Source organism: Eptatretus burgeri, chromosome 18 (assembly GCF_056783735.1).
Source record: "Eptatretus burgeri isolate ZD-2024b chromosome 18, Ebu_testis_v1, whole genome shotgun sequence".
NCBI classification, from domain to species: Eukaryota; Metazoa; Chordata; class Myxini; order Myxiniformes; family Myxinidae; genus Eptatretus; species Eptatretus burgeri.
Genome location: NC_140978.1, coordinates 18599380 through 18612292, shown reverse-complemented (window position 1 = coordinate 18612292; position 12913 = coordinate 18599380). Strand labels below are relative to the sequence as shown.

Below are 12913 nucleotides of genomic sequence, written 5' to 3'. Positions count from 1 at the left end.
CAATCCTTTAGATGCAGGTTGCCTGGAAAGCCTGATAGTGCTTTAAACGGATAAAGTTGTCAGCTTATTCTGCCGATGAAGGTCATTATGGTTTAGGCTTCACAACCCAAAAAGTCTTTGTAGCTAGTTGCGTAACGCATTGTCCCATTCGACCTTGCAGGGATGTAGGAAATCCTCTGGGCTCATGAGAGTCCTCTCAGGGATGGATGTTCCAGTCATGTATTGAATAATAACTCAAAACGTCTTAAGGAATGATGTTTTGTCCCGTGGCTTTTGATAGCAGGTGGTTTGTTCTGCTTTGTTAAACATCCTCATGATGCATCTGGAGTAGATAATGAAAATGTTGGCAGCCTGTTTGGCTTCCAGCCCAGATGCAGCTTTTTGGTAGTGATTAGGAAACCAACAGATTATTCCAGCAAATCTGAAAGAAGCAGAGGGGAATGGAAACCACCATTTTATGTTTCAAATGATTTTTTTCTGGCAATTTTGTGTTTAAAAGTAGTGTGGGTAATTGAAACAATCTTGTTGCATCTGCAACTCTTTTTTCACAGCACAACGACTTTGATGTCGCTGATACTGGACATCGAAGGCTTAGGATATCTTTCAAAAATATGAGACCGTTGGTGTGACAATCTGCGATGGGTGAGTTAGTATTTCATCAGAGGAAGGAATGGGTGAGAAGTCCTGGATTTGTTTCATGCTTGTGGTAACAAGAAGAGCTACATGGGCACCCAGTAGAGCGCATACCTCTGCCAGGCTGGTTATTTGTATCCCACTGATAGGCCGGATCTGGATTTGGACCTGAACTAAAATCTAATCGGCTTGTTCTGGTCACCGAACCAACTCATCCACCATGTTTCATCTGAATCCGTCCATAACTTATTTCAGATATCATGCTCCATATCGTTTTAGTCCTATCACTCAATGGTGAAGAATCACTGAAAAAATTCTCAGACCCGGATCTGGATCATCACCAAAATCGAATCAGTTCTTCGTTTTTATAAACCCAAGCTCTCCATAAAGTTTCGTCCGATTCCTTCCACCACTTTTTGAGATATTTTGTTCAGAAACAGATAGACAGACAGATAGGGGTGAAAACATAACCTCCATCTCCCTTTGGTGGTGGAGGTAACAATCCATAAGTTACCATTCTGCCCAGAAAATACCGTTTATACACAAAGTACCATTCTGTTCATAAAGTAACAATAACCTAAAGTACCGTTATGATTGCCATCAAATTGTGGATTTCAATATCCACTGGATAACACCATGATTCCTGATAAAATCATGAGTTAAATTTGTCAACAAGGCTCCTTTTCCATAAAAAATGTAAAATAAACATGGTACAGTTCTGGCTTCTCGGAGGTAAGAGAGACACTTTCATCGTATAACTCCAGTTATGTTGTCGTATTTTATTTAGTTCGTTAAGTATACTGTGTTCATGTAAGCAGATATGCGTTGTGAGTGTAGAGATAGGTGTTGAATACGTGTTATTTTCCTGTTTCAACATTTTAATCTACAGCCATTTCTAGAACTTCACAGCACAAACACACTTTCCCACCTTTTCTCCGCTAAAACTCAGCACAGAACACTTTTCCTTCTCTTGGTTCGAGCCCAATCTGCAAACAGTATGATCGTTATAGTTTAGTTAGATATCGATAGATGGTCATGTTTCAAACAGTATGATATAGTTGAGTAAGTTGAGGATAGATGGGCCAGTTTCAATTTGCACCTTGAGAAAAAGCATGTGCCATGTAGCAAACTATAGAAAATAATGGACATCGCATGGCTTGTAGAAAATTCCAAACAATCGAAAAGAAGGGACATTCCATGGCTGATGGAAAATGCCAGATGATAGAAAATATGGCACATTCAAAAAATCTTGTGTGCACGCTGTACTACCCTTATGTTCTTCGGAGGAACCAAGTATTGCTCTAGAAAATTTCATATAAAAACATTTGGCTGATGTTGACCTCAAAAATAATTGGAAATTGAATTGAATGACCAAATGTGCAAATCCTCTTGAAATTTTAATTCAATCAGATGAAAATTGACAATTTTAGAATTTTGGTCTCGGTTGACCTTTTGGCCTAGGTTGACCTCATAAATAGTAGTTGGTTGAATTTAGTGACCTGATATGCAAATTCTGTTCAACTTTCAAGTTAATTGGATGAAAATTGACAATTTTAGAAATTACGGCTGATGTTGACCTTTTGGCCGATGTGGACCTCAAAAATAGTTGGTGGTTGAATTCAGTGATCTGATGTGAAAATGCTGTTCAAATTTCTAGTCAATTGGATGAAAATTGAGGATTTTAGAAAGTTGGCTTCTGTTGACCTTTGACCTATGTTGCCCTCAAAAAAGTGACCGCTATATCACATGGTTATGTAACGTGTGGTAAAGTTTGAATTTCCTCCGCTGAACAGTTTTCGAACTGAACAAAATGCAGACACGTACGATGTACAACATACGTACTTACGCCACGGATCGCTTAACCCCGCTTTTCGCTTCGTGAGCGCAGGGTAATGAGAATGTACAATTGTAGACGACTTATTTGATGCACAAATAAATTGATCTACCAAGGCATATCCATAAATGATAGATAAGGCTGCCCACTGGTGGAAGCCAAGCGGAATTGCCTGATGTTTCTGACATTTGTCAATAATGTGTGGATCATTGAATATGAGCAAAAAATAGCAACAAAGCAAAAACTATGGCTCTCAGGTGGAATTTGTTTCAAAAGCCATTGATTAGACATATTATCCGATGTATATTCCAAGTTTCAGCTTGTTTCAATGTATAGCCTTTGAGATATGAGCGCCAACACATTTTGGGCGGACGGACAGACTGACAGACACCAAAGTGAATTTCGAGGGTTTTCATTAAAAACTCAAGAATGCGGAAATGGACGTTGCTGAAATTTGGAACATATTACCTCGACGTAAAAAAAAAAGGATTTACTTCTGAAATTTGCAGCTGATTTCGTCCAGTAAAAGCCAAGAAACGAATTTTCAGTCCCTCTGTTAAAGTTGCATGAAGCCTGGTGTTGGTTTAATGGTTAGGGTGGTGGGCTTGGGTGCCTCGGGTCCTGAGTTCAAATCTTGCTCGGCTGTTCAATTAATACCAGGTGAGATTGACTCAACCTGTCATCCTTCTGAGGTTGGCAAAGTGAGTACCAGCTTGCTAGGATGTCCTGGTGTGTGCCTGGTTTAGAATAGGTACATCGTATCCCTGTGTGTCGTCAGAGGTGACTAAAGGGTTGGTGTCAGGAAGGACATTGGGCTATAAAAAAAACATTGCCTCAAAAAGGGAACCATGATAGAAGATTGTCATGGGACCTGCATAGCTAACCCCTGCTCGAGCAGGGAAAATGGCCTTAAAATGTGTGTGTGTGTTTTAAAGTTGCATACAGAGAAACTGTCCCATATAAAGGGAGGGGTGCTTTGTGCCTCCGTTGCTTAAGGCCCTGTCACACCTTGACGTTTTAGCCAGCTTATGCCGATTTTTGAAAAATTTGTCTAAAACGCTGGCACACGTCGAATATGTTATGGGTAAGTTTTGGAAACATTGAGAGCACGCTGAAAAACACTGCCATACGTTGTAGTAGGCTGGCTTTCATCGTTGTACTTTGCGGTTGTCCTCAAATTTTAGCATGCTTGAAATTTTACATCTTATGCCAGCGTATGACTCACACGTTCCGCTACGCTGGCCATAAGTTGTAGGCACGTTACGCGATCGTTGACACACGTCGACACACGTTACTTGTAAGTTACTCATAAGTCAAAACACGTCGAGGTGATGTTTAGCGTACCCGAAACTTATTTCTAACTGATGAGTAACGTGTTGTAGGCACGTTACACGATCGTTGACACACATCGACACACGTTACTTGTAAGTTAATCATAAGTTTAAACAGGTCGAGGTAATGGTTAGCGTCAGTGTTCCAGACTCCCCGTTTTGTTTTTTTTTCGGGATGACGGTGATGTCGACACTTCCATTTCTAGTGCGGTTATGATTTAAATCATTGAGCGGCAGCCTATTAATTATATTATATTATAACCGCACTAGAAATCGAACTGTCAACATCACCTGTCATACCGAAGAAAAAAAACAAAACAGGGAGTCTGGAACACTGACGCTAACCTCTCTCTCTAATCGACGTGTTTCGACTTATGAGTAACTTACAAGTAACTTTTGTCGACGTGTGCCAACGATCGCATATCGTGCGTACAACTTATCCCCATCGCATGCGGAATGTGTGAGGCATACGGCAAGTACGTCATAAAATTTTTAACACGTTTAAAATTTCAAGACGTACTCCACTTACTACAACGTATGATAGCGTGCTTTAGCGTTCTATTCACGTATACCAAACTTACCCATACGGTATTCAACATGCGCCAGCGTTTTAGATGCATTTTCAGAGGTCGGCATACGCTGGCAAGATCGCTAAGGTGTGACTGCGATGTTGACACTTCCATTTCACCGGCGGTTATGATTTGAATCGTTGTGCGGCAGCCTTTTAATAGGCTACGTCACGTGATCGTCGGCGATACGTGCAGTGCGCTATGCATAAGTTAGACTATCGTTGGGCATAGGTTGTGAACGCCGACAACAGGCTAAGCATTCGTTGGTACAAGTTATCTATAAAACAACGAAACGTTGTGTCCGTTACGAATGTTATCCATACGACCAACTCGTTATGAATACGTCCGAATCTTAAAAAAAAAAAAAATCAAAATTTCAGCGTATGCCAGCGTTTTACATACATTTTTATACGTTGCCATTGCTGGCTAAAACGTCAAGGTGTGACTGGGCCTTAAAAACAGGAAACTCTTCCTCATTCATCTTCTTCTTAAGTTATAATAATGACGAGTCTCATTTAATCCTATTTCTCACGTTGATTAAACGCTTGCTATATTCAACACTTAAAAAAACAAAAACATTTCCATTTTATTCACATCACCCTACCAAACAGCATTTCCAATTATACACCACCTTTTAAAGCATCACAAAGCAGGTTGCTCTGCTGAAAACACATCAGAAACAAGGATACACACACAAAAAAAAGCAGCTGATATTCAATAAAGTTGGATGGTGTTGAAGTTGAAGTTGGTGTTCAATAAATGAAGTTGGATCCAATGGTGAAAGTTAATTTTTATTTATTTTTTCTGGAAGCCACATTCTAGTATATTTAAAACATAATGAAGCTGCGTGTGAAAGAAGCCTTCAAACCCATTGGATGGAGAGCTGGCTTGACTTCACCCACAATTATGGTCAGGAAGAAAATCAATGCATCCACCATGTCTCATTTAAAGGTCACGAGAGGCAGAGAGAGAGAGAGAGAGCGAGAGCGAGAGAGAGAGAGCAAGAGAGAGAGAGAGAGCAAGAGAGAGAGAGAGAGCAAGAGAGAGAGAGAGAGAGAGAGAGAGAGAGAGGTGTTGAGAGAGAGAGAGAGAGAGAGAGAGAGAGAGAGAGAGAGAGAGAGAGAGAGAGAGAGAGAGAGAGAGAGAGAGAGAGAGAGCAAAAGAGAGAGAGAGAGAGCAAAAGAGAGAGAGAGAGAGCAAGAGGGAGAGAGAGAGCAAAAGAGAGAGAGAGAGAGAGAGAGAGAGAGACCAAGAGAGAGAGAGAGAGAGAGAGAGAGACAGAGAGAGACAGAGAGAGAGAGAGAGAGAGAGAGACAGAGACAGAGAGAGAGCAAAATAGAGAGAGAGAGAGCAAAAGAGAGAGAGAGAGAGAGAGAGAGAGAGAGAGAGAGAGAGAGAGAGAGAGAGAGAGAGAGAGAGAGAGAGAGAGAGAGAGAGAGAGAGAGAGAGAGAGAGAGAGAGAGAGAGAGAGAGAGAGAGAGAGAGAGAGAGAGAGAGAGAGAGAGAGAGAGAGAGAGAGAGAGAGAGAGAGAGAGAGAGAGAGAGAGAGAGAGAGAGAGACAGAGAGACAGAGAGACAGAGAGACAGAGAGACAGAGAGACAGAGAGATTAAACACAAGCTTCTAACTCGAGTTATGGTTTGCAACACGATTTTCGAAGAGCACATGAACTTTGACCTGTCGAACCCAAAGTTGAACCAGTTTATCTTTGTATTACATTCCATACTTGCGCCAAGTTTGGTTGAAATCCCTTCAGTGTTTCATGAGTTATTGCGGGAACAAAGATTTTCAATTTAAGGTCACATGACCTTCGGCCTCTGACCTTTTGAGCCAGAAATAGAATCCGTTCATCTTTGTATCATCGTCCAAACTTGTGCCAGATTTTGTTGAAATCCTTTCAGTAATTTGAATGTTATCGTGGTAACAAAAAAACATCCGATAACAGATGGATGCACGCACAGACAGACGGATAACCTGAAAACATAATGCCTCCGGCCTTCATCTGCAGAGGTATAAAAAGACAGCACTTCTGAACCCTTCTTCCTCATCCTCCCTGCCCCTTACCTCCCATATTCCCTTTTTCTCTCTCACCAAAATCCTTTCAAAATCGCCTGTACCTCAATCCTTTTCTTTTCTCATTTGATATGTTTTTACATCCCCCAATCCCACACATTTGTACTGTATGCACAACACCATAATATGTTGATGATAACAAAAGAAAGGCTCCAAAACAGGATGTTCCAGATGAAACGCCACGACGGTTGGCACCATGTTTTTTTTTTTTTATAAAATCTAGAACATCTTGAATTATTATATCAATATTAGCTCTGAAGCGTCATACTTGCGTTATAATTAAGCCTCCTCCAGTAGGATAGGAGAAGGTTTACAGCTGTTGTAGGGCTTGTTTCCACAATTAGTACCCCCATTTTTAATGGTACCAGAGTTTCTTGGACCCCTAGGAGTACCAAACCACCATTTAGAATATTTTTTCCCTTCCTGCACTTCCAACACTCCCAATTTCCAAGCTGTATGAATTTCTGAGCTGCATCTCGGATCCGGCTGAGCCTTTCAGAACGAAAGATTGCATTGATAATGGGAATAAAATTTTTAAACTCATGACCTAATTAAAGATATTTAAACATTTTTCACCATAGCTTGATTAAGGTTTTTCTGATCAGAACGAATTTGCCCTATCTAGATAGTCAAGAGCAAGGCACATCCATGCTTAATTCAACTCATACCCCTACGAGTTAAAATCAACGTCTTACACCCCTAGGAATATTAAACCACCATTTAAGTTTTTCTTCCCTTTTGCGGTCAATGTCCGAGAGGTATCTCGGATCCCGCTGGGACTTTCGGAATGAAATTTTGTATCAATAATGGGAATAAAAAGTTTGTGGGATTGACAATTTTTTTTTGACTTTGACCTAATTTTTAAGGTTGTGACTCATTTATAGACATTTATAGTTTTTCACCATAACTCGACTAAGGGTTGTCTGATTGGAACCAAATTGCCCTATATAGATAACCTCGAACAGGGTGCATTTCGGGTTCATTTACATCAAACAACTCCGAGTTATAGGTCGAGGTTAAATGGCGGTCTAAACAAAAGAATGCTGTCAAGGGCTCCTGTTTCTGCCAAAAAAATGCGTTTTTTGTCATCACTCAATTTTTCCATTGTGGAATCTCAAAAGACCTCTTGTCCTTCCAAGGTGTTCTTGCTTCATAATAGCGTACCTGCACTGAAGTCGTGCACCTGATATTTGATTAGTGTCCTTGACCTACTTATTCCCTCCCATACTCCCCTTTTCACTTTCATTGAGAGGACTGTGAGGACTGTGAGTAGCTTGAGAAAACAAAGGTTGTAAAGGACAGCGCAGCGATGCATTTTCCACAATCTACTCTCTCAGACTAATTAAAGTATATCATCGAAATATATCAGTTTTGAGGATCGGATCATGTGGACTAAATAACTGTCGAAATCTGGAGTGAAATCTGAAAATGTTAAGAAGTAAGCAATGTTTTTTTTTTGCGGGTGTGTCCAATTACCAATCAGCTTGCTATCTCTTCACAACAAAATTATAACTTAATTAACAAAATCACCTTTTTGACCATAACTTGAATAATTTTCCTGCGATTTCCACGATGTTCAGTTGTGTGGATATATTGTAGATGGGGATACATTTTCTTAATTAACTCTCTATTCATAAATGATGAAGGTCAAGGTTAAATGGAGGTCCAAAAATATAATGCCACTATTGGATCGTGGGACAAGAGCAAGTCACGGGCCGGCTTACCCTTGGAAATTTGCTTTGTGATCGCAGATATCTCGTTTTTTTTGTCCTTTAGTTTTTGGAGTTCACTCGAGTTATGTCCTCTCATCATTATTTTTTTTAAAAACGAAAAAAAGAAAACATTCCTGGTAAGAAAAGAATATATCAAAGGAGATCAAAATTTGCTTGGATTTGTTGAACAAATGTTTGGGTAACATTCACACAAGAAACATCACCCATCTGTCGAGGGATGTGCGCAAGGATATCAAACGAAGCTGCAAGATGTGTGATTAATGGAGCTACCGAAAACTGGATACATTATGAAGACCGATTTGCTGCTGGTTGCAATTCGAGGTTGTACAATGGCAATGTGGGATTTGCTCAGGTGTACAGAGCCATCAGTAGGTCGTAATCTCTTGAGGTATCACTTTCAGCAGCTGTTGAAGCGTCTTGGTGACGTGACCTGCAGTAACACAAAAGCACGCAGGGTGGTGCTGCAATAACATCATAGAAGTAATATAATCGACCGAAGTCCAAGGCAACCCGAAGGTTCCTCTTTAGTTGATCTCCACACCACTTGGGTAAATAAAGCAGGGTGCCCATTGCTATCCCATATCAACTGCTATTGATGTCTTACCCCCAGCAAGCTGGTACTCATTTTTGCCATACTCGATAGGATGACAGGTTGAGTCGACACGTCTGGTGCTTGGCTCAGCTGGCGTTTGAAGCCAGGAGGCTTAAGATCCTTTGCATTAATTTCAACTCAGAATGCTAACACTTTCACCATAAATCCAACAGCAGGCTTCATGAACATCATTCTGATTCTGATGTACCATATTCTGTTGCAGAGCGTTGATGCTGCTGAACTAGTTTATTGGAAAGGGTTAGACTGGGTGTTTTGCCATTGCCTTCTGAGAAGTAGTTGTGGCATAAATTTGGAATTTGTTCCAGAGTGCTGGCGATAGCTCGCCCACTCTTGGCGAAGGACAGAGTGGGATCTTTAACGTCCATGAACTCATGCTAGCAGATGGGAAACCCAGTTTAACGTCTATCCGAGGGACGGCACACACATTGATGAATCACTCTGCGTGTGAAACAACGGCAACCGGGATGACAGTTCTATAGCTGGGTCGGGAATCAAACTCAGGCTTAACAGCATAGAGGTGAGTGTGCTTACCTGTAGGCCATCCTGCCAACCCCATGAACATCATACCGAGCTTAGAAAATATTTTTTCCTGTACTGCACACTATATTGAACAAAATCAACAATAAAATGCTGTAAAATGCATGCCCAGCTGATAAATCATTCAGGGAATAATGATTCCCAGGTCAAAAAACCAGTAAAGACCAGTAGCTTACTGGTCAACTGGTACCAGTTGAAAACCAGTAGCCAACTGGTACCAGTAAAGCCAGTTGGTTTCTTACTGGTTTTAATATGGAAATTGGAATAGAGTGATATATTACCAGTTGAAATACATGTATTTAACTCACTGATATCAACTGGGACCAGTACATTGTAACTGATATCAACTGGGACCAGTACATTGCAACTGGTATCAACTGGAACCAGTAAGACTTTAACTGGTACAAATATGAGCTACTGGTTTTTTCAACTGGGAAATTGGAATTCTGACTGAATTTAACTGGTACCAGTTGAAACCAATAGAGACCAGTTAAAGACCAATTAGAACCAATAGAGACCAGTTGAAAATGTGTACTGGTTTTAACTGGTTTTTCGACTTGGGTTGGCAAAATAATTGAGCTCAATGTGGATGGAACGACAGGAATGATTTGGATTATTCATTGCAGAGTGCAGGCATTATGGGTGAAATTTCCTTGCATATCCTTGTTTGTCACATCAAACTTCCCTAATGTGATGAAAAGGTTTGGAGCATTATTGGAAAGTGAGGAACAGTTTGTTGATCCTTTTTTATTTTTCATTTTAACTTTCGTGTAATCAACATATGGCACGAGATGACGACGTTCACACTCAAACATATCAAAAATCAGTTGAGTAAGGGTCCAGACTGTGATTAAGGTTGAGAGGGTGTGGGGGTGGGCATCCTGCAGGTTGAATGACTGCCAAGGATATTTTGCATTTTCAATAAAAAGTTACATGACTTTTGGTAGCTTACGTAAGGGTGGAGATACTTTTGTTTTATATTTTAATAAAAATTACCATGAAATATGATTTTGTAATTTTTCTCCATCATAATTACTGAAAGTGGAATGTCAGTCATCATTATCATCCAAATGATGTACTGCGCTCTATATAGAAAATCAGTTCTGCTGAAGCAGGTTCTTGGCTATGATAACAATCCTGGACCGGTTTCAACTCTGACGCTGGCAATAATATGCTTTTCAAAACATGTATTTCTGAATATATTTTGTTCAAATAGCTCGGAGGTAAGAAAAACGTTTCGAAGAGGATTATTTGATGCATTTGTGGGAAATGTCCTTCACATTACTGTAGTCACGCTTTGGTAAAAATCATCGACTACACCCATGAACAAGGGACAAATAAAATATTGTTACAGATTTGGAAGCCATTTACACACAAACAGACAGCAGTCGCCAAGTTTAGTTATCTCGATAAGTATGTGTTTATAGTTCGGGTCCCCTACCTGTGTCTAACGGGAATTACATGTGTGCTGCGAAGTTTCTTTATAGTTAGTTAGTTTTTTTTACAACAAATCTCCTTCACTTCACTTCGCACACCGACGCCATTGCTCACGTGCGTTCGACCACGTACGTGGGCGGAATTTTTCATCGCCTCAGCTCCGACTCCACCCCTTGTCCAATCACACACAGAGGGCGACTTTCCCACGACACCCCGGCCAATGAGGGTTGAGATGGTCACAGAGGGCGACTTTCCCACGACAACTCGGCCAATGAGGGTGGAGATGGCCACAGAGGGCGACTTTCCCACGACACTTCGGCCAATGAGGGTGGAGATGGTCACAGAGGGCGACTTTCCCACGACACCCCGGCCAATGAGGGTGGAGATGGCCACAGAGGGCGACTTTCCCATGACACCCCGGCCAATGAGGGTGGAGATGGCCACAGAGGGCGACTTTCCCACGACACCCCGGCCAATGAGGGTGGAGATCGCCTCAGATGGCGATTTTATCACCCCGGACAAGAAAGATATAAAGGAACGCCAGGCTGGGGAGGTTGGTCATCTTGGGGTCGCGGGTCTTGGTGCTGGCTGGTTCGTCTGGTCCTGGGTCATCATCTTCTCTGATCTTCTCCTTGGTCTTGGTTGATTGGTGCGTGGCCAGTTGGAGAGTGCGGTCCCTGGTGCTTGGCGCTGCGTGAAAGCTGTGGGTTTGAGTCCCGCCATCCGACCAGATCGTTGTACACCACACGAGGCAAACAGGTGCACACCAGACCCTGGCCTTCAGCTTGCCTTTCCTTCCGAGCTGGAGGCCTCAATAAAGGCCGGCTGGCCCGGTTCTCGTGTGTGTGTGTGTGTGTGTGTGTGTGTGTGTGTGTGTGTGTGTGTGTGTGTGTGTGCGCGCGCGCGCGCGTGTGTGCATGTGCGGCGCCAGTCCGTTAAGTAGAATTGTTTAAGTGCCTAGTACATGCATGCATTGCTTTTAGCCAGTTTAACTCTGCTCACTGTGTCCTCCTCCCTTATAAATAAACCCCTGTTAAATGTACCAGCTTGTTTTCTGTGCTTTCTTTCATTGGCCGAGCATGGTGCGTATTTAGAAGTAGGAAGGCCGTTCATGCCGTAAATTGTTCATTTGGTCCGGCACGGCTTTGGTAGCTTCTGCTTGGTTACGCCGGATCCGAGTCGGTGATAGCAACTCGGTTCGGCCAAAGTCGGTCGAGGGTGTGGTTTTCCCCGGTAGTTGGACGACGTAGGTACTTCGGTATATTGAAATTAGGCAATTAACCCTACCCCACGCCATCGAAATATTGGCGACCATGGTCCGCTAAGGGACCCGTGACCTTTCGGACTTATCCGAGAGTCACGACCTAAATTCCGGGCTGTTCGGTGGAAATGACTCTACTGCTCCACCTCGTAGTCGTTTATCGCCACTGAACCCCGGCCCACAACAATATTTCCTGTGAATGTATAAATGTTAGTCCTACAATTAATTGAGATTCGTGAAAGTATGTATTCATAATACAAGATTATTTATTTATTTAAAAGAGACATTTCGTTGAACTGTTGATAAAAGTAGATCCTTACCCATAGCCAGTGAAACTCGGTGGAGATTGTCCTTTCGCACAATGAACAGGTAGTATGCAGGGACTCCGGTGAGTGAAACCATGCAACTGATTCCAGCACTCCAAGGTTCGGAGTATAGCGAAAGTAGGACGGTGATAAAGCATGTTAGCGAGAAGGTTACTGGCATGAACAGTGGCACCTGTTGGGAGGAGGAACATTCAAATTTTGAGACCCCAAGGTGCAGTGGCCTGCAAAAGTATTCATCCCCCTCCAAAGTTTTCACATTTTGATTCCACTTGAGCCGATTTCATGATACTTTCAAATCAAACTTAATATATGGTGTCTTCACAAACTACTCTAAAGTGATAAAGCTAAAAAGTGCAGATAAAATGTTCATAAGTTAGATTAACAGAGAAAAATCAGATGAGTCTCAGTTGCATAAATATTCAAACCCTTTGCCTAATTTACCAGAAATCACTTCAGGAGAAAATTATTTTTTTAAAAGATTACAAAATAGGTATAATAGGTTTCACCTGTATGTCATCAGTGGTTGAAGTTAAAAACTAAACTCCCCCACTTATCTAAGGAGTTTTA

At 41.7% G+C, this 12913-nt stretch overlaps 1 protein-coding gene across 2 annotated transcripts in view; it reads right to left on the bottom strand.

Moving 5' to 3' along the window:
• Positions 1–5684: 5684 nt before the first annotated feature.
• Positions 5685–12913, bottom strand: part of LOC147008664 (cystine/glutamate transporter-like) — a 90135-nt gene continuing 82906 nt past the window's right edge. For both annotated transcript variants that reach the window (XM_085864464.1, XM_085864463.1), the window contains 2 exons: positions 12341–12518; positions 5685–8602 (listed from right to left, as the gene is read on the bottom strand). In XM_085864464.1, coding sequence (XP_085720590.1) covers positions 8538–8602; positions 12341–12518 — 243 coding nt within the window. In that variant the 3' untranslated portion in view covers positions 5685–8537. The remainder of the gene's footprint in view (positions 8603–12340; positions 12519–12913) is intronic.